General features: G+C 46.5%; 1 protein-coding gene across 5 annotated transcripts in view; it reads left to right on the top strand.

Annotated features, from left to right (window-relative positions):
- The first annotated feature begins 1,121 nt into the window (after positions 1 to 1,121).
- RBM23 (RNA binding motif protein 23) overlaps positions 1,122 to 22,085 on the top strand; it is a 47,291-nt gene continuing 26,327 nt past the window's right edge. For 2 of the 5 annotated variants that reach the window (XM_075340903.1, XM_075340936.1), the window contains exons 1-4: positions 1,180 to 1,247; positions 9,413 to 9,506; positions 16,701 to 16,780; positions 18,940 to 18,981. In XM_075340903.1, coding sequence (XP_075197018.1) covers positions 9,435 to 9,506; positions 16,701 to 16,780; positions 18,940 to 18,981 — 194 coding nt within the window. In that variant the 5' untranslated portion in view covers positions 1,180 to 1,247; positions 9,413 to 9,434. Of the gene's footprint in view, positions 1,248 to 1,334; positions 1,437 to 1,651; positions 1,717 to 9,412; positions 9,507 to 16,700; positions 16,781 to 18,939; positions 18,982 to 22,085 lie in introns of those variants that run through there. The other 3 variants (XM_075340921.1, XM_075340912.1, XM_075340929.1) reach the window with 3 other exon arrangements.

The raw sequence follows: 22,085 nt of genomic DNA, 5'->3' as shown, positions 1-22,085 counted from the left end.
TGGCCAGTCAGTGTGGCGTCCAGGAGGGCTGTAGACCCCCACTGTTATCTAGCCTCTAGTATAGGGCCGCAGTCACACTGCCATATGTCCTGCGCGCTTGCTGTTCTTCTATATTACCCCCTGCCTGTAGGTATAGCACAGGGGGAGGCCATAGTGCCCCGAGCCATGCGGCCTCTGCCCAGTCAGTGTGGCGTCCAGGAGGGCTGTAGACCCCCACTGTTATCTAGCCTCTAGTATAGGGCCACAGTCACACTGCCATATGTCCTCCGCGCTTGCTGTTCTTCTATATTACCCCCTGCCTGTAGGTATAGCACAGGGGGAGGCCATAGTGCCCCGAGCCATGCGGCCTCTGGCCAGTCAGTGTGCTGTGCAGGAGGGCTGTAGACCCCCACTGTTATCTAGCCTCTAGTATAGGGCCGCAGTCACACTGCCATATGTCCTGCGCGCTTGCTGTTCTTCTATATTACCCCCTGCCTGTAGGTATAGCACAGGGGGAGGCCATAGTGCCCCGAGCCATGCGGCCTCTGCCCAGTCAGTGTGGCGTCCAGGAGGGCTGTAGACCCCCACTGTTATCTAGCCTCTAGTATAGGGCCACAGTCACACTGCCATATGTCCTCCGCGCTTGCTGTTCTTCTATATTACCCCCTGCCTGTAGGTATAGCACAGGGCGGAGGCCATACTGCCCCGAGCCATGCGGCCTCTGCTTCTGTAAGGACATTGTCTTCTCTAAAGTAAATTTAACCTGCCTTGATTATTGGTTTCCTTTCAGATTGGTTGAAAAATCTAAAGCCATTTGCGGCCGAGACACCATACACGGGCTGCCCCATTATAGCTGGGTACCACAGCGGTATATTCAGCTTGTGATATGGCAGCTGCTGTGGAACTACAACTCCCATCATGCACTTACTACGGTTTGCTTTCCGGGGACTGCTGCCTGCTCAGTACTGGACTATGTAGTCCCGGAGCTCCGTCAGAGATGAATACTGCTGAGCGTCCATAGTGACTCGTTTCCAGTCCCTTATTTACACTATTCCTTCCTGCTTTGCGGGTCACGCCTCACTTTGATTCCTCTTCGTGATTTGTCCAGAACCGGTTTTCTGTGAATGTTAATTGGTGGTTTCGTTTAAGCCCGCCTACTTCTCTGCTGTTGGGGCTGTCATTGGCTGAATGACTGTTGTGCGAAACTTCTGGAAGGTAACAGGTTGCGCTATACTGTGTAGTAGTGCTCAGGAGTGCGGCTGCCGCGGGTGAGTGACCGGTGTCTGCATGTAGTGTTCTGCGCCTTCCCTCGGGACCATGTGACGTGCAGCGCTGGTGGCAGTGGTGCGGTGCCGTTATGTAGGCTGCATGCGTGTGCATCACAAGCGTCCAGTGAGTGTGGGAGGGGCCTCCGCCCTCCAATCACAACAAGGAATTACAGCCCCGCTCCCCTGGATGTGAGTGCTGGGAGTTGGTGTGTCCTACTGTTACCACTGCTGCAGACCTCAGATACCTGGGCACCAATATAGTGGGCAAGGGATGGTGCTAGGGTCGGACTGGGGTGTCTGGAGCCCACCCTACAGCTACATGCAAATGTCTATTAGCTGCTATCCCCATTATTGTGGAGCGCTGACTGTAAAGCACAGGCGGGCTCCTGCACACACACAATAACTGGTGTACAATTACAGTAGTTTGCAGTAATGGGATCTTTGGTGACAAGTTATCACCGATTCACAGGTTAGATACGTGATAACATTGATCAGTGGAACCAGACCAGTGGAAACTGCACCGATCACAAGAATCAGGAACTTTTATTCCTGACAGGGCACTTATATCCCCATTATACAATGCAGCGGCAGGTGGGGTGTGTGACCACAGCGCCATTCATCCTCTGTGGGGTGTGTGACCGCAGCTCCATTCATCCTCTGTGGGGTGTGTGACCGCAGCTCCATTCATCCTCTGTGGGGTGTGTGACCGCAGCTCCATTCATCCTCAGTGGGGTGTGTGACCGCAGCGCCATTCATCCTCAGTGGGGTGTGTGACCGCAGCGCCATTCATCCTCTGTGGGGTGGGGGTGGGGTGTGTGACCGCAGCGCCATTCATCCTCTGTGGGGTGTGTGACCGCAGCTCCATTCATCCTCTGTGGGGTGTGTGACCGCAGCTCCATTCATCCTCAGTGGGGTGTGTGACCGCAGCGCCATTCATCCTCAGTGGGGTGTGTGACCGCAGCGCCATTCATCCTCTGTGGGGTGGGGTGGGGTGTGTGACCGCAGCGCCATTCATCCTCTGTGGGGTGTGTGACCGCAGCGCCATTCATCCTCTGTGGGGTGTGTGACCGCAGGGCCATTCATCCTCTGTGGGGTGTGTGACCGCAGCGCCATTCATCCTCTGTGGGGTGTGTGACCGCAGCGCCATTCATCCTCTGTGGGGTGTGTGACCGCAGCGCCATTCATCCTCTGTGGGGTGTGTGACCGCAGGGCCATTCATCCTCTGTGGGGTGTGTGACCGCAGCGCCATTCATCCTCTGTGGGGTGTGTGACCGCAGCGCCATTCATCCTCTGTGGGGTGTGTGACCGCAGCGCCATTCATCCTCTGTGGGGTGTGTGACCGCAGCTCCATTCATCCTCTGTGGGGTGTGTGACCGCAGGTCCATTCATCCTCTGTGGGGTGTGTGACCGCAGCTCCATTCATCCTCTGTGGGGTGTGTGACCGCAGCTCCATTCATCCTCTGTGGGGTGTGTGACCGCAGCTCCATTCATCCTCTGTGGGGTGTGTGACCGCAGCTCCATTCATCCTCAGTGGGGTGTGTGACCGCAGCGCCATTCATCCTCTGTGGGGTGGGGTGTGTGACCGCAGCGCCATTCATCCTCTGTGGGGTGGGGTGTGTGACCGCAGCGCCATTCATCCTCTGTGGGGGTGGGGTGTGTGACCGCAGCGCCATTCATCCTCTGTGGGGTGGGGTGTGTGACCGCAGCGCCATTCATCCTCTGTGGGGTGTGTGACCGCAGCTCCATTCATCCTCTGTGGGGTGTGTGACCGCAGCGCCATTCATCCTCTGTGGGGTGTGTGACCGCAGCGCCATTCATCCTCTGTGGGGTGTGTGACCGCAGCGCCATTCATCCTCTGTGGGGTGTGTGACCGCAGCGCCATTCATCCTCTGTGGGGTGTGTGACCGCAGCGCCATTCATCCTCTGTGGGGTGGGGGTGTGTGACCGCAGCGCCATTCATCCTCTGTGGGGTAGTCAGATAAAAACAAGCGCAGCGCTCGCAGCCACTGAGGAATGAATGGATCAGGGGTCGAGTCGCACACGAGCTCCAGTGTAATGGGGGATAGAAGTTGCACATTTTGCCGATCAGTTCGGGGTCCCAGCAATCAGACCCCCCACTGATGAACAAGTTATCACTTATCCTTAGGCCACGTTCACACTGTCGGCATTTGGTCAGTATGTTACATCAGTATTTGTAGCCAAAACCAGGAGTGGGTGAAAAATGCAGAAGCGGTGCCAGTCTTTCTATTATACTTTTCCTCTCATTTTACTGATTTTACAATTCCTGGTTTTGGCTTCAAATACTGAGGTAAAAAACTCACCAAATACTGTGTGCATGTGGCCTTAGTAAAGGCGATTACTCGTTTTCACTGGAGAACCTCTGTAAGTGCATATTTGCTGCAGTGCAATAGTCACAGGACAGCGAGGGGTTAAACATTCAAATATTTAAACTATTGGAAATAAAGAATCTTCCTTATATTGATAGAAAAAGTGACCTCCATACACAACACAATCCACTATACCAAAACCAATAATACCACATACAAGGGGGAAATACCGCCACACCGTGACCAGAAAACATATTACCACCACATAGTGACCAAATACAATCACATACAAGAGAGAAATACCGCCACACCATTACCAGATAACATAGAACCACCACATAGTGACCGAATACAATCACATACAAGAGAGAAATACCGCCACACCATGACCAGATAACATATTACCAATACATAGTGATCAAACCCAACCACATACCAAAGAGTATTACCGCCACACCATAATTAGACCACATAGTAACCAAATATTACCACATACAAGGGAGAAATACCGCAACACTATGACCAGACTACCGAATAATACTACATACAAGAGACAAATATGACCAAACCATGACAAAACCACATATTACTAATAAACAATGATGAATACTACAATAAATGATCATGAATAAGAACCACAATACTAATAACACTAATATTACCATCAGTACCATTATACACAGGGGCTCTGTATATAGTGTCACTGTATATAGGTAACGGGGCCCCTCCATCCCTGTGCCGTGTAGCAACGGGCCCCTCCATCCCTGTGCCGTGTAGCAACGGGCCCCTCCATCCCTGTGCCGTGTAGCAACAGGCCCCTCCATCCCTGTGCCGTGTAGCAACGGGCCCCTCCATCCCTGTGCCGTGTAGCAACGGGCCCCTCCATCCCTGTGCCGTGTAGCAACGGGCCCCTCCATCCCTGTGCCGTGTAGCAACGGGCCCCTCCATCCCTGTGCCGTGTAGCAACGGGCCCCTCCATCCCTGTGCCGTGTAGCAACGGGCGTCCCCTCCGTCCCTGTGCCGTGTAGCAACGGGCGTCCCCTCCGTCCCTGTGCCGTGTAGCAACGGGCGCCCCCTCCGTCCCTGTGCCGTGTAACAACGGGCGCCCCCTCCGTCCCTGTGCCGTGTAACAACGGGCGCCCCCTCCGTCCCTGTGCCGTGTAACAACGGGCGCCCCCTCCGTCCCTGTGCCGTGTAACAACGGGCGCCCCCTCCGTCCCTGTGCCGTGTAACAACGGGCGCCCCCTCCGTCCCTGTGCCGTGTAACAACGGGCGCCCCCCTCCGTCCCTGTGCCGTGTAACAACGGGCGCCCCCTCCGTCCCTGTGCCGTGTAACAACGGGCGCCCCCTCCGTCCCTGTGCCGTGTAACAACGGGCGCCCAGTGCCCCCTCCGTCCCTGTGCCGTGTAACAACGGGTCCCCCCATCCTTGTGCACTGTATGAATGGGCCCCCCATCCTTGTGCACTGTATGAATGGGCCCCCCATCCTTGTGCACTGTGTGAATGGGCCCCCCATCCTTTAGTAATGTCCTCATTCCAGTCCCCTTCCTGTCCTCCCCTATTATGCCGTTGTTTACACACATGTTCTTCTCACCTGCCCTCCGTTCCTGCGCTGTCCTTACCTTATCAGTCCGCAGGCTCATAGACCCCTCCATGATCTCGTCCGGTGCACGGAGCTGCCGCCGCAAGAGCCGTAAAGCATTTAACTGCAGTAAAACCATGAAGTCACCTGCAGCGACGGCTCCGTGCAGAGGACGGGATCACCGAGGGGGTCTGTGACCTGCGGTCTGGAAGAAGCAGCTGGAGGCACCGCGGGAACGGAGGAGGAGAGGTGACATATTATATATATATATATATATATATATATATATATATATATATATATATATATATATATATATATATATATATATATATATATATATATAATATATTTTTTTGGCTCCTCCTGAGCGCTTACCTGCAGCCCTGCGCGTCCTCTTCTCTGCTGCTCCGGCGGCAGTTTGATGACGGCCGCTTTGTCGGTGCGGGGCTGAGCATCTCCTCCTCCTCAGTCCTGACACCGACCACACTGTTCAAATGTACGCGCGTCTGAAAGATGCGCGTACATTTGAATAGCGTTGCGGTCTCCAGGACAGGTCTGGGACTTCCGCAGTGCAGGATCTACAGTGATATCACATGCCTGTGATGTCACCACAGGTCCTTCTGCAGCCGCGGAAACTGCAGCAATAGTACGGAACTTGTGCTATTGCTGCAGTTTGCGATTGAAAGCCTGGGGGCCCTCAGAGCATGGGAGGGGAGGCCCATCAGAGCGTGGGGGCCCTGCCCAGTCTGCCACACAATGCCAACCCCGAGAAACCGGCGGCCCCATGGCGCTACACACTGCCCCACACTATATAAGGCACAGGAGCCCACTGAGGGCCCGGGGCCTACCGGGGCATTCCCCGCTACCCCGGCGGGCCAGACCGACCCTGGATGGTGCCATCAGCACTCTACTGAATGGGGCAGAGCTTAGGGATGATCGACCCCTGCTCCAGTCATACAGGACTGATCAGAGCCCTGCTACTCGGGATAGTGGCCAACTAGGGATGATCGACCCCCCCTGCCCCAGTCATCCAGGACTGCTCAGAGCCCCGGTACTCGGGATAGGATATAACTAAGGATGATCGACTCCTGCTCCAGTCATCCAGGACTGCTCAGAGCCCCGGTACTCGGGATAGGGGATAACTAGGGATGATCGACCCCTGCCCCAGTCATCCAGGACTGCTCAGAACGCCGGTACTCGGGATAGGATATAACCCACCTTTTAAAAAAAAGTTTTTCAGCTGATCAGTTTTTAAAAGGACAAAGACTGTCAAGAATAAAAGTTCTCCTCATCCCGATCCTTTGTAGATCCCACTCCTGCCACCCAGTTACCACTGGTCTTCCTGGTTCTGTCTAGACACATACAGTTAGGTCCAGAAATATTTGGACAGTGACACAATTTTCGCGAGTTGGGCTCTGCATGCCACCACATTGGATTTGAAATGAAACCTCTACAACAGAATTCAAGTGCAGATTGTAACGTTTAATTTGAAGGTTTGAACAAAAATATCTGATAGAAATTGTAGGAATTGTACACATTTCTTTACAAACACTCCACATTTTAGGAGGTCAAAAGTAATTGGACAAATAAACCAAACCCAAACAAAATATTTTTATTTTCAATATTTTGTTGCGAATCCTTTGGAGGCAATCACTGCCTTAAGTCTGGAACCCATGGACATCACGAAACGCTGGGTTTCCTCCTTCTTAATGCTTTGCCAGGCCTTTACAGCCGCAGCCTTCAGGTCTTGCTTGTTTGTGGGTCTTTCCGTCTTAAGTCTGGATTTGAGCAAGTGAAATGCATGCTCAATTGGGTTAAGATCTGGTGATTGACTTGGACATTGCAGAATGTTCCACTTTTTTGCACTCATGAACTCCTGGGTAGCTTTGGCTGTATGCTTGGGGTCATTGTCCATCTGTACTATGAAGCGCCGTCCGATCAACTTTGCGGCATTTGGCTGAATCTGGGCTGAAAGTATATCCCGGTACACTTCAGAATTCATCCGGCTACTCTTGTCTGCTGTTATGTCATCAATAAACACAAGTGACCCAGTGCCATTGAAAGCCATGCATGCCCATGCCATCACGTTGCCTCCACCATGTTTTACAGAGGATGTGGTGTGCCTTGAATGATGTGCCGTTCCCTTTCTTCTCCAAACTTTTTTCTTCCCATCATTCTGGTACAGGTTGATCTTTTCTCTTCTGTCCATAGAATACTTTTCCAGAACTGAGCTGGCTTCATGAGGTGTTTTTCAGCAAATTTAACTTTGGCCTGTCTATTTTTGGAATTGATGAATGGTTTGCATCTAGATGTGAACCCTTTGTATTTACTTTCATGGAGTCTTCTCTTTACTGTTGACTTAGAGACAGATACACCTACTTCACTGAGAGTGTTCTGGACTTCAGTTGATGTTGTGAACGGGTTCTTCTTCACCAAAGAAAGTATGCGGCGATCATCCACCACTGTTGTCATCCGTGGACGCCCAGGCCTTTTTGAGTTCCCAAGCTCACCAGTTAATTCCTTTTTTCTCAGAATGTACCCGACTGTTGATTTTGCTACTCCAAGCATGTCTGCTATCTCTCTGATGGATTTTTTCTTTTTTTTCAGCCTCAGGATGTTCTACTTCACCTCAATTGAGAGTTCCTTAGACCGCATGTTGTCTGGTCACAGCAACAGCTTCCAAATGCAAAACCACACACCTGTAATCAACCCCAGACCTTTTAACTACTTCATTGATTACAGGTTAACGAGGGAGACGCCTTCAGAGTTAATTGCAGCCCTTTGAGTCCCTTGTCCAATTACTTTTGGTCCCTTGAAAAAGAGGAGGCTATGCATTACAGAGCTATGATTCCTAAACCCTTTCTCCGATTTGGATGTGAAAACTCTCATATTGCAGCTGGGATTGTGCACTTTCAGCCCATATTATATATATATATAATTGTATTTCTGAACATGTTTTTGTAAACAGCTAAAATAACAAAACTTGTGTCACTGTCCAAATATTTCTGGACCTAACTGTATAACCTGTAAGTTAAAGAAAATAAACACACATACACCCAAAAATCCTTTATTTGGAATAAATGAAAAAAAAAGAAAACCCACCCTCTTTCACCACTTTATTAAAATCACCAAATACCCATCCAGGTCCAACCTAATCCAGAGGTCCCACGACGCTTTCAGCTCTGCTATATGACTCTGACAGCGAGCGGCCACAGACCAAGACCGCTCTCTGTGAGCTCCCCGCAGCAACTGAAGTGAGTCACGCTATCAGCGGTGCCGTCACTCAGGTTACCCGCGGCCACAGATTTCATGTGGAGGACTTCAGCTGTGGCTGCGGGTAGCCTCAGTGACTGCACCACTGATCGCGCAGATCACTTCAGTCACTCGGGATTTGCGGTCACCGGTGAGACCTTCACCGGTGACCGATAATCAGGCCGCGACATACAGAGCCGCGGGATGACAATGAAGTCGGGTGAAGTTCATCCGAGTTCATTCTGATCGCGCGGCTCTGTTTGTCTGCGGTCAGCAGGCATGTAGCAGAGCTGAATGGCAAATCACATAGCTGCTGAGAATAAAAACGGATCACACACGGATCACACACGGACTACAATCTAGAGAAGAATCGCAGTGCAGTCGCATTGCACACGGATCAACACTCGGACAGAGCTCGTGCTATTTTCTAGCATGAGAATCGGACCGATTTTACAGTCGGAAGTGTGACGCCGGTCTTAGAGCAGATTGCAGACTAGCTACAATCATGTCAACTATGCATAGTACACGGAGATATGATGGATTTCTGCTCTGCTGCCTCTGTGTAACCTCTGTTGGGAAAATGGCGGCGGCAGCATGGAGGACATGGTGAATCCAGTTCTGTAGCACTCTTTCCACCTCCCCTTCCTTCCCTTTCCTTATACCCAGTTTCTAATGAGTTGATGCTTGTTTTCTCGGATGGATTTTTTGTTAATAGATTTTGGTAGTGACTTATGGAAAGGGGGAAAAAAATGGCTCATAAGAGGAGAAAGAGGCATAATTCTCTAAAAAGATATATTACGAAGTTTCTTATGTTCGCCTATACTTGCAATGACTTTGAGCATTAAATATTTAGCACATCCTTTTCTACCCTTGTGAGTAGCATAGTCACTGGATCCTATGACATCCACTGGCTGGATATGAATTGGAATTCATGTGCACTTGGTATCTTCTAGATATAGTGCTTTGTATTGGCGAGTGATTAATTTTCTTGTTTTCTGCAGAACAAACATCCACTGACTGAACATGGCTTCCGATGACTTTGATATTGTGATTGAAGCAATGCTGGAGGCTCCCTATCAAGGCCAAGGGAAGGAGGCGAGTCCAAATCGGTTCTTTGTACTAAGTTGCTCATATGTAGTGGACTTTATTCATTATCTGTAAGGTCATGATAATAGAATAGTTATCTAGATTAACCCTTTCACTGTTGGTGTTGGAAGTTTCTGAAAATACACTCTCACGTACACTCTCATGCAGTTTTGCATCCATGTTTGAATCAGTGTAGCAGTATGGTTTGTCATCTATCCAATGGGCATCGCTGGTCTCGATCTAGAGCCTCCTCTCTTCTTGCGATCGCCATCCTCCTGCCCTGTTTACGTCAGCCACACAGTGCCTTTTGTTGTTCTTCTGTTCGTGCACACTTCTCTCTGTCCTGCTCAAACATAATTTATATAAACAGTGGCATTCCTCCCAGTATAAAAGCAGTGGGAGCACTGGTTATGTGCCGCACCTCTAGCTGAGCGGTAGTCCCATTAGTACAGGACATAGCCCATGCACCGCCTGGTGAACAAAGATTGAGGACCTGTAGAGCACCAACGATGGATCTGCAGGAAACAGAAAGGGAGTATTGTGGGGGTTTTGTTTTTTTTGTTTTTTTTTTTTGTTTTCTAATATTCACAGCTGGGTTGTGTTTTTTTTTTTTTTTTTTTTTGAATGTTCTTACATTCTTTAATAAGTTTAATTGTATCTTTTAATTCTTGTGTAGTGCTCTGAAGTACTCCTAAGTATGTAATGTTGGTGCACGATTCTCTTGTAGCCATAGACAAAGATGGCTGTTAGTGAAACAATTGTTGGCTGATGACTCCCCTGACATACAGCATGTCTGAGTTGTTGGGTTTGACCAAAATGAATCCAACTTTTTGAGTAGTACACACAGAGTGGAAAGCGATAAAAAAATCGCATTCCACCCGGACCCATGTTACTCTGATTCTTCTTTTTTTTTTTTTCTTCTCTCTCTCTTATCCCTAATCGAACCGAGAAAACAATCACATCATGCTGCTGGGCTCTGTGTCCCCAGCCTTAAGTGGTTTTCTACTACTTTCTCCCCACTTTCATGTCTTGCTTCCTTTGCTCTTCTGATGTACTGTTATTACCTGGGCTTCTTTCCTGAGCACATCTGGGTGTGGGACGTGTGATTCCTTATTGAGATGTAGCCATGTCCTGCTCTGTTTTGTCCAATCCACGTCTCTTCTGGGCACAGGATTTGGAGGAATGGGGGAAGGACTGAGCTGCTTTTGAAGTGATTGACACAGTCGGCGCATGCGCACTACAGTCTGCGACACTCAGGTCACAGTCTTCACTGTCCTCAGCACTTACCCTGTAACGCTTTTCTTTGACGGACTCTAATTGACAAATGCTGCTATATGCTTGTCATTAGAAAAAAATAATAGCGCTTGTCAGTTGAGGGGGCCAACGCTCCATCAGGAGCTCCCTCATTTGCTCTAAATCCTGTACCCAAAAGTGGGGCAGATTGGGAATAACGGAGCTGTAAGAAGTGCCTGCATGTCAAGAGAGGATCTCATGAACCACACGCAGATACTCTCCGGGAACGATGCATGGGTAATTAAGTACTGTCATGAGGAGTTAGGACATTTGAAAGGGGGGGTCAGATAGTAGTGGAAATCCCTTTTAGCATGTGAAGGTCCATTTATAGGGAACCTGTTGCATGAAAAAGCTGTATTAACCTGCTGATATGGGGTTTTGTTTCCTGTAGGTAAATAGCATTTTGAATTTGCCCAGTGGTGGCATTTACCGGGAGGAACTAAACTTTATTCTTTTCGGCAGCGTTTGGTTTCAGTAAATGCTCGGTGTATAGTGAGTGGCGGCTGTAAATGCACCAACGGCACTGACTGACAGCCTCGTCTAATGCTGTTTGGACTATCGGTGCGTGGTGTGTGATTACAACCAGCATGACTAGAGACTGAATGCTGCCTGGAGCAGCGGGCCTCCAAGTGCCAGCGCTGGGCAAGTTCAAAACAGTATTAACCATGGAGATTAACCCCATATCTACAGGTTAATGGCGGTTTTTCACTTGACTGGTTCCCTTTAAGAGCTGTCAGTAAAGTGCCTTATGTATCTGGAGCCTTTTACCATCACTGTAAAAGCCTCTCATTCATGAAAGTAGAAAGGTCTACAGACTGTCATTATGTGGTATTCCAAACACATGAGAACTATACCAGGAAGGTTTGTATCAATCTTCTCACCCACTGCATCTGACACACTGGGCGAGACTCATGTTACTGCCCGGGCTGTGTCCTCATCAGTCTGATGAGAGAAAATTCATTTTATTTTTCAAAAATGTTATGATCTGTGTGGGTTTATCTGTAATTGTAGTTACATTTTATTCTCATCTTTTAATATCTTGCTACATCTCTAAATAGCACATGACTTTATGAACGGAGAGGTCTAACTTCTGGGCCCCCACTTATCCTTAGCATGAATGTGTCCCACCGTTATGACCATAAAGTGTGCAGTCAGACAGCCATATAACACGGACGACTATCACATCGCATTGTTGGTTCTCCTGACCCGAGAGTGACATCTGCATAGAAATACCTACTGTGACGCTCTAGTCAGGAGAGCCGCCAGCCAGTGTGAGCGGTGAGATGCTATCGTCGTCCGTGTTATATGGCCGTCTGATTGCTCCCTGAGTCCTGCCCATATGGAGAACTTAGAAAGGTGCCCAGTGCTACATCAACGCCTTGCCCTGTATTGTCTGGACTGCTGGGAGGTGCAGATGCCCAGGTGATGGCATATTACTACATTATGCCATCACCTCAGGTAATGGAATACCCTTTCATTGTGTGTAGGCTTAGATATGCTCTGGATCCTATTTTCTTGATGTAAATAATGTTGTCACACTGAGATCTATGATGGTAATGCTTAGCACACTGTTGCCTAGCCCAGTGCCATATTAAATCTGCTCTTTGCAGTTTTTTGGGTTTTATTTTATGAATGTGTTTTTCACTGTGTATTTAGTGTGTGATCAAAGAAAAGATGATGCAATGATTACTTCATGTTTTCGAAGTTACCATAAAAATCACTTGCATTGGCATGTTGGGCAGTTATTTCTACCTTTTTGGCATATAGTAGATACATTAGCATAAAATGTAAAACTCCTTCAAGGGAATCTGTCACCAGGTTTTTCCTATCCCCATCTAAGAGCAGCATAAGGTAGAGACAGAGACCCTGATTCTAGCAATATATCCATTACTTGGCTTCTTGCTGTAGGTTTGATAAAAATCCGTTGTAGACAGCACGTACCTACCGAGGTTGCTATTGCGACCAGGCCCGGAGGTGCAAGGGGCCGCTGGCCCTAGCCCCTGATTCAGATGGATGTGTGTCGGAGGCTGCGCATCAAGCCGAAATACATCGCAGCACAGAGCTCCGTCGGGTTCCTGTACTGCGATGTGTCGGCTGCCGATTAAGGCCATGAATATTGCTCCCCACGCACACGATCCTAGGCATGAGGAACAGAAAATATGCTGATAGCTGACGCTGCCGTAAGTGGCTGCGCATGACACTGACGTCATGCGCTGCACCACTTACACGCTGTTCAGTGCCCAGCATCGCAGAAGGACACCAGGGGAGTGCAGGGTAGTTGAGTACCATGGCCACCAGTCGCACAGGGCCCCTTCTGGCAGTCATCAGATGGGGCGTTGACTGTCACTTGCTGCTCCTGCGGTGCACAGGCTCTGGCACAGGGCACCCTCCCCTCCTCTGTGTCCTGTCTGCTCCCGTCTTCACCACACAGAGAGGGGGGCGGGGCGCCTGCACTGCTATAGCAGAAGAAGCTGCTTATAAAGACCCTCTGAACTCCAGGAGGCCAAGAAGGAGGTGAGTATAATGTGAATCATGTGTTATGTGCTGTCTGCATGTGTTATGGATAAAATATGTGTCCTGTATAGTGTGCAATATGTAGCTGTCTGTGTATACTATCTGCCTGTCTGTGTATATTGTCTGTCTACACTGTCTCTGTCTACACTGTCTGTGTGTGTGTGTGTGTGTGTGTGTGTGTGTGTGTATACTGTCTGTGTATATTGTCTGTCTGTACATCCTATCTATACAAAATTCCATATACCTCATTATGAAAGTGAACACATAGTACAATCGTTTGTTTTTATTTTTTTGTTTGTTTGTTTTTTTTACTGTGTGTGTCGCAGTGGGGAGCTATATACCAGGATGATGAGGGCTATCTAGCATGATGGGGGGGCTATACAGTCATATGAAAAAGTTTGGACACCCCTATTAATGTTAACCTTTTTTGTTTATAACAATTTGGCTTTTTGCAACAGCTATTTCAGTTTCATATATCTAATAACTAATGGACTGAGTAATATTTCTGGATTGAAATGAGGTTTATTGTACTAATAGAAAATGTGCAATCCGCATTTAAACAAAATTTGACCGGTGCAAAAGTATGGGCACCTCAACATAAAAGTGACATTAATATTTTGTAGATCCTCCTTTAGCAAAAATAATAGCCTCTAGTCGCTTCCTGTAGCTTTTAATGAGATCCTGGATGAAGGTATATTTGACCATTCCTGTTTACAAAACAATTCCAGGTCAGTTAAGTTTAATGTGGGGAGATAAGGTATGCACACCAGTGACTATGTAAGGGGAATACATGGAATAGCATGAATTTCTCTTGATTCATATGTTCATGGCAGTAATGCAGATTCCATTTTTCACATTTTCACTCTTCATATAGCTATTGGATTTTTCAAGTCAGTATTCACACAGCAGTTTCTGCTATTCCATGTATTCCCCTTACATAGTCACTGGTGTGCATACCTTATCTCCCCATAGTGATGTTTTTTAGTTTTTTTGCACCCAGTTCAGACTTAGAATGGTGTTCCAAACGTTATTCGTTATAGTTAAGTTTAATGGTCGCCGAGCATGGACAGCATGCTTCAAATCATCCCACAGATTTTCAATGATATTCAGGTCTGGGGACTGGGATGGCCATTCCAGAACATTGTAATTGTTCCTCTGCATGAATGCCTGAGTAGATTTGGAGCGGTGTTTTGGATCATTGTCTTGCTGAAATATCCATCCCCTGCGTAACTTCAACTTCGTCACTGATTCTTGCACATTATTGTCAAGAATCTGCTGATACTGAGTTGAATCCATGAGACCCTCAACTTTAATAAGATTTCTGGTGCCGGCATTGGCCACACAGCCCCAAAGCATGATGGAACCTCCACCAAATTGTACTGTGGGTAGCAAGTGCTTTTCTTGGAATGCCGTGTTTTTTTGCCTCCATGCAGAACGCCTTTTTCTATGACCAAACAACTCAATCTTTGTTTCATCAGTCCACAGGACCTTCTTCCAAAATGTAACTGGCTTGTCCAAATGTGCTTTTGCATACCTCAGGCAACTCTGTTTGTGGCGTGCTTGCAGAAACTGCATCTTTCGCATCACTCTCCCATACAGCTTCTCCTTGTGCAACGTGCGCTGTATTGTTGACCGATGCACATTGACACCATCTGCAGCAAGATGATGCTGCAGGTCTTTGGAGGTGGTCTGTGGATTGTCCTTGACTGTTCTCACTATTCTTCTTCTCTGCCTTTCTGATATTTTTCTTAGCCTGCCACTTCTGGCCTTAACAGGAACTGTACCTGTGTTCTTCCATTTCTTTACTATGTTCCTCACAGTGGAAACTCACAGTTTAAATCTCTGAGACACCTTTTTGTATCCTTCCCCTGAACAACTATGTTGAATAATCTTTGTTTTCAAATCATTTGAGAGTTGTTTTGAGGAGCCCATCATGCCACTCGTCATAGGAGATTCAAATAGGAGAATCATGATTGGATACACCTGCCTATGAAGTTCAAAGCTCATTGAGGTTACAAAACCAATTTAGTGCTTTAGTAAGTCAGTAAAAAGTAGTTAGGAGTGTTCAAATCAAGAAATTGATAAGGGTGCCCATAGTTTTGCACCGGTCAAATTTTGTTTAAATGCGGATTGCACATTTTCTGTTAGTACAATAAACCTCATTTCAATCTTGAAATATTACTCAGTCCATCAGTTATTAGATATATGAAACTGAAATAGCTGTTGCAAAAACCCAAATTGTTATAAAGAAAAAAGGTTAACATTAATAGGGGTGCCCAAACTTTTTCATATGACTGTATACCAGGATGGAGTGCTATATACCAATATGGGGGCTATATAGCAAAATGGGCCATGATGGGGCCATATATACCAGGATGGACAATGATGGGGACATATATACCAGGGTGGGGCCATATATATCAAGCTATATCCATGATAGAGGTCCTAAACCAGGATGGGGACATATACCATGATGGGGGTCATACACCAGGATGGGGCCATGATGTAGACATATTTACCAGGATGCGGGACATATTTACCAGGAAGTGGCCCAGGATCAAACTCTGCATCGGGGCCCATCAGACTAGTTACGCTACTGGTTGTAGATCTACCAATGCTCTGGATAACCCCACCCACACCACTGATTAGCCGATTTTGTGTACACTGTGCATAGCCAGAAGGCTGTCATTCAGGGGTGTTTGGACTACCTGGCAGCAGTTTTATTACTCCTCCTCCTGTTAATAAAACAGTGACTTTATCAAAACTACAGCAAGCAGCTTGGTAAGTGACACATCATTGGATTAAAGTCCCTGTCTCTACATTATACTGCTCAGATTAGGTAGCAGAAAGCTGGTGACAGCTCCCCTATAGGTGAAGTTGAAATTTTAGCTGTTGTCTTTTTCTTATGAGCCTTTGACAAGTCCTATATCTTTGCAGCTACCATCTTTGCCTTATTGCTTTTGCTTATTACCCTCTGTTTGCTCCACACTCAGGAGTTAGGGAGTTACAGGGAATACACAGGGGAAATAACCCATAGTAACTTTGCACCAGTAAGGTGTGTGTGTATATATATGTATATATGTATGTGTATGTATATGTGTATATATATGTATGTGTATGTATATGTGTATATATATAATATATATGAGATACATATTCACCTTTCAATAAAGGTTGCATTAATTCAAAGACTTTATGTACGTTACCCACTGTTTCACTGACTTTGTTGAGTTCCCAAATCCTTTTCCCAAACCATTATTTTGATACCTGGCTAATAAGTTTTGTTTGTGTGGTTTTTTTTTTTTTTTTTTGTTTTTGTCTTTTGCTTTTCTGTCTTTGGACTTTCATGATCGTTATCTGTCGGTGTGGCAATTTTTTTTTAATTGGGCTGAACAGGAGGAAAGTCCAAGTAAAGGGATAAAGGAGCACGAAAGGAGTAGCCATCCTGAAAACAATGACAGCCATAATAGCAGCAGGTAAACAGTAATTCCTATTGCTTGCCAACATTTGATATAAGTTTGTGTTTTAGGAATTGTTTTTTGCGAGACAATATGAACTTTTCAATGTCATTCATTTTACAGTATCATACAGTAAAATGCGTTTTATTTACATTCCTGGTACTGTGTGCAGGAACGTACAGTTTAGAAGGGCAAAAGCGTGAAAGGTCCTATTTAACGGAATTTTGACCCCCATACTGTGATGTATGGTACCCCTGTAAAAATCATACAAGCACTGTACTTGTTATTGGCACAGTGTTTGTGAAAATAACATTTAATCCATATGCAATATCTCAATTTGCCTCTTGGGGACTGTCCCAGCTCGTGACGGATAGGTATGACTCCTAGAGCCGGTGCTGGCTCGCATGTGGTTAGGTGCGTTCTCTTTTATTAGTTCCTTTTGGTAATGTCACTTATACACTAAGAAGTATAACGAGCAGCGTCCACATTGAGCAAAGTAGAAGAAGGCTTCAGCCACTGTGTGACCAGCACAGCCAAAGTCACTGCATATGCACACGCTGGCTGCGCAGTGTTCTCTCTAGGAGGGACTGCTATCCATCTCAAGTTAGGGCAGTCCCCAGAACACATTGGGGGTTGTAACGGTGCACCCCACTACAGATTCTGTCAAAGCCCTCAAAGGAATCGTCACCAGGGGGCAGTGATAGTGGGGTGAATGACACCAGCGCGATGACTTTTTTCATTTGAGGGCCATAATAGGATGTGCATAGTGATGCTGGTATAATTCCTCTTCCTTCTATGTCCTCTACCTGATGACCTCTCCTTTCACAGTAAGAACCTTTTGAACAGAAGCACAATGTTGGTGCCTTAGTCACTTCTTCTTACAGCGCCATGGATGCGGAGCATCTGCTGCGGGCGGCTCTGAAAGAACCTATAGGAAGTGACTGCAGCGCTGCTCCCTTATGACCTCCTGTTCCAAGAAGGGTGACAGAATCTGTGGTAGGGAAAACAAGGGCGCAATAGGGTCTTACCCGATATTAGGGTATAAGAAAGTGAAGAGATGCACTCACCTGGTCTGGTTGTGATAGTCACAACCCCTATAACAGCGTATGGGAGTGCTGAGCTGGTTCAGCAGCGGCCCCGTCAGAAGTGGTTACTGTAAAAAACGGGGATGAAAGAAGACGGGTTTTTCAGCCGCGCTATGAACCACACCGTTGAAGATTCCTTAAGATATTTTTATTGAGCCATTCCAACGCGTTTCAAAGGCATGACCGCCTTCTTCCTCAGGGAATAGAAATATCTCTAGATATTTCCCTGAGGAAGAAGGCGGTCATGCCTTTGAAACGCGTTGGAATGGCTCAATAAAAATATCTTAAGGAATCTTCAACGGTGTGGTTCATAGCGCGGCTGAAAAACCCGTCTTCTTTCATCCCCGTTTTTTACAAGAAGGGTGACAGACGCTGCAGGGAAGTGAGTGCAGCCCCAGCTTCCTGCTTAGACTCCTCAAAAAGAAATGTTACAGGAAGTGCAGCAAAAGATAATTACAAGAGTGATTAGGATGTAAAAATGGACATTTAAAAAGGCCATATTAGATATTCCACCCCTTATGTGCTTAACTGCAGCATGTGAAGCTTGGCGCTGCTGTTAGAGGTAGGTGATTGCTGTGATACAGCTGTCATCTCTTGGGAAAGATACAGGCTCAACTCTTGAAATCATATCAAAGACAGATCCAATATATGATGTGATAAGGGAATAAAGGGTTTTCTGACTGGTATGGTCACATGTTGTGGAAAATTTTCCCTCCAGATTTTGGTCACACATTTGTATGAAATCCATATACCGTATACTACCTGTGGATTTGGTTGTGGATTTCACTTTACTCCACTCTGCCTCATTCAGACTGTGGTTTTTATGTATGGAGAAGAAAAGGTCTTCAGTGTTTGGTCAGTGGTGTTCACGTATGAATGAATAAATGACGAATATCCTATTATTTGCAATGTTAAGGAGAACCTGTCAGCAAAATATTGTAAAAAGGGGGCTGTCTGTGATTCCCCAACCCCTCTGCCTGCCTCCAGTCTGTGAATGACCTGCCTCCTCTGTGGAAGTAAATTGCACTTGGGGTGTGATGTATTGGATATAGAGTTGCCATATATTTATTTGTCTCTGTCTTTTCTTACTAGCAACAAGAGAAGTCGCTCCCGGAGTCGAGAGCGACGTAGAAGGTAACTGTCAACTTTCTTTATTAACCCCTTTATGACTGTGCTATTTTTTTTATTTTTCATTTTTTTTTTTTCCTCCCCCCTCTTCCAAGAGCCATAACTTTTCTTTAATTTTTTTTACGTCAATATAGCCGTATGAGGGCTTATTTTTTGCGGACAAGTTGTACTTTTTAATGAAAGCATTCTTTTTAACATATAGTGCATGTTAAAAAAGAGAAAAAAAATTTCAAGTGCGGTGAAATTGTAAAAAAAAAAAAAAACCAGTCAGTTCCAAACATGTATAGGTTTCTTTTAAGTGATGAAGAAATATTCAATGAGCCCACATCAAAGCAGGTGACATGACCTTTCACGTAAATATACACTGATGAGCAAAAGGGTAACAATGTTTTTAACTTTCAGGCTCCATATCTGACTACTACAGCTTAGAACGTGAAACTACTGTCATTTTATAGACAATCATCTTGACCATTTCACACATAAATTTGACTTGGAACTATTTAGCATATAATTAGTTATGCAAATTCTCATGTCACTGCATAGTTACGGTTTTGCTCCTGGTGGTGGAGAAATCTTTTATACTACAAATTACAACCTCTCCTCACATTTCCTCATGGCTCAGTGTGTTATTTGGTTGATTCCCAAGTGAAAGGTCACTGGTTCGAGTTGAGGAGCAGCCATGAAGAAGATTTCCCAAGAAAAGAGAAACCGCATCTTCCAGCTCATCAATAGCAGTCTCTCCGCCAAGAAAAAAAATGCCAAACTGCATCATGTGAGTGTAATGACAATTGAAAGAATGTGAAATGAAGTCCATCCATTCAGAAGCCAAGAGGTGGACTCCATCCAGGCAAAATATCGGAGTCAACAAGTCGGCTCATCAGAAGGGCTATCCGTTCTGGCGCGACAAACAGCAGTGGAGATGGCTCGTATGCTTTATAATAGTAAGATCACAGATATTCATGCAACCACCGTGCGATGCACATTACACAAGTCTGGAATGGTGGCCGAAAAAAGGTGAAGAAACCTCGACTTCAATAACGTCATAAGCGTCAACTCAAGTTTGCAAAAAAAGTATGAAAAGTGAACAGTAGAAGACTAGAAACGAATAATTAGAAGCGATGAGCTGAAAGTCGATAGACTAGGCTCTGATAGATGCAAATGGGTCTGAAGAAAGAAGGGGAGGGGGGAGGGGTAATGGACAAATTTGAAGGAACTGTCAATTTCAGTGAAGGGAGCCTGATGATATGGGGTTGTTTCAGAGCCAAAGGCTATGGATACTTGACCTGGCTTGTTGGTGCTATCAATGCTGAGCTATATGTGAGTATCCTACCAGATGAGTTACTTTGTACACCTGAGTATTATGGGTATGAAAAGGACGACTTAGTGTTCCAGCATGACAACGACCCAAAGTATACGTCGAGATTGACAAAGAAATGGTTCAATGACAATGAAGTAGAGGTGCTGGATTGGCCCCCACAGTCCTCCAAAGCTCAACACAATCAAACATTTGTGGGAGGAGTTGAAGAAAAAGCTGTATATATTCCCAAGTGAGTCAACCAATATGCACCAACATTGGGAACATGTAGACAAGACCAGATTTCTGTTGAGATATGCTTGATTCTGATCGAGAGCATGCCCAAAAGGATTTAGGTAGTGTTGAAAGCCAAAAGTGGATTTACAAAATACTAACAAATTATAAGTTTAAACTTCATATGCTGAATAGTTGCAAGTCAAATGTATGTATGAAATAGCCAAGATGAAAGTACTCACACTGAAACCTATAGTGAATGGTGAGCTATGGAGCCTGAAAGTCAAATGTTCAAAACATTTGTAACCCTTTTGCTTGTCAGTTTGTCAGAGGTCGTGAAAGGATTAAATGTTAAAGCATGATGGGTCAGTGGTTAGCACTGTTTTACGGCACTGGTGTCCTGAGTAGGGCTGATCAAATCCGGAACTGGCGGATCCCTGCCGGATTAAACAAAAAATCCGGATCCGCTTCGGATTCCGGTGCCCATATAAGTCTATGGGGACCCGAATCCAGAGATTAAAAATGTTTGTGGAGAGGACAGGTGGGTAGGAGCGCACACTGTGTACTCATCGAGGCTGTGTCATGGCAGCAAACTCCTTCCGGGTCACGCTTTTCCCTTCCGGAGCCGACAATTCAGGCGGCACTATGGCCAGTGGGCGGGGAAAGCAGCGCAAGTGTCTGCGGGTCAGTATGGTGAACGTGCATGCACGCTCCTGTCAGTATGCGGCTGTGTCGGTGATGAGCTGTCAGACTCGTACAAGTCTGACACGGCATCAGCCCGCATGGCCTGCCGCGCTCTGCATGAGCGTGCATGTACCTAGAAACACATGCACGCTCCTGTCAGAAATGTGCGTGGCTGTATCAGTAATGTGGCTTTTTTTTTTTTTTTTTTAATAAATAATAAAAAAAAACTGATGTGCGGTCCACCCTAATTTTAATTCCCAGCCATGATAATGCCTGCTGGGGGCTGGTATTTGCAACCCGCAGCAGCCCGGTATTGCTGCATCTATTTGATGTGACAATCCCGGTGCAATACCGGCTCTTCTCGATTGCCCTGGAGCTGTGGCAATCGGGGTAATAAGGGGTTAATAGCAGCACACAGCTGCTACTAAGCCCTAGGTTAGTGTGATAGCACAGGCGTCTGAGATACCTGCATCACACTAACCTGTAAATAAATGTAAATAAACACAGACACCGAGAAAAATCCTTTATTTGGAATAAAGTACAAAACATGTACCATCCTTCACCTCTTTATTAACCCCAAACACCCTGCAGCTCCGACGTAATCCACACGAGGTCCCACGCTGCTTCAGCTTTGCTACATAGCCAGTGGCCATAGAGCACGACTGCTGGCTGTGCAGACAATGACTGAGCCGCGATGACTTCACGGCAGGCAGATAACTGTCACAGGCTGGGGGCGTGTCATCTTACAACCAATCACAGACAAGAGAATGGCCGGTGGGCTGGGAAAACATGGAAAGCTGTGTGCATACGCTACACAGTACAGGAAGTGAATGCGCAACCCGGAAGCAGTGTGCCGCCATGACACCAAGTCTCGGTAAGTATGAGTCGCTGCTTTATT

Source organism: Anomaloglossus baeobatrachus, chromosome 1, assembly GCF_048569485.1.
Source record: "Anomaloglossus baeobatrachus isolate aAnoBae1 chromosome 1, aAnoBae1.hap1, whole genome shotgun sequence".
NCBI classification, from domain to species: Eukaryota; Metazoa; Chordata; class Amphibia; order Anura; family Aromobatidae; genus Anomaloglossus; species Anomaloglossus baeobatrachus.
This window is presented reverse-complemented; position numbering and strand designations above follow the sequence as displayed.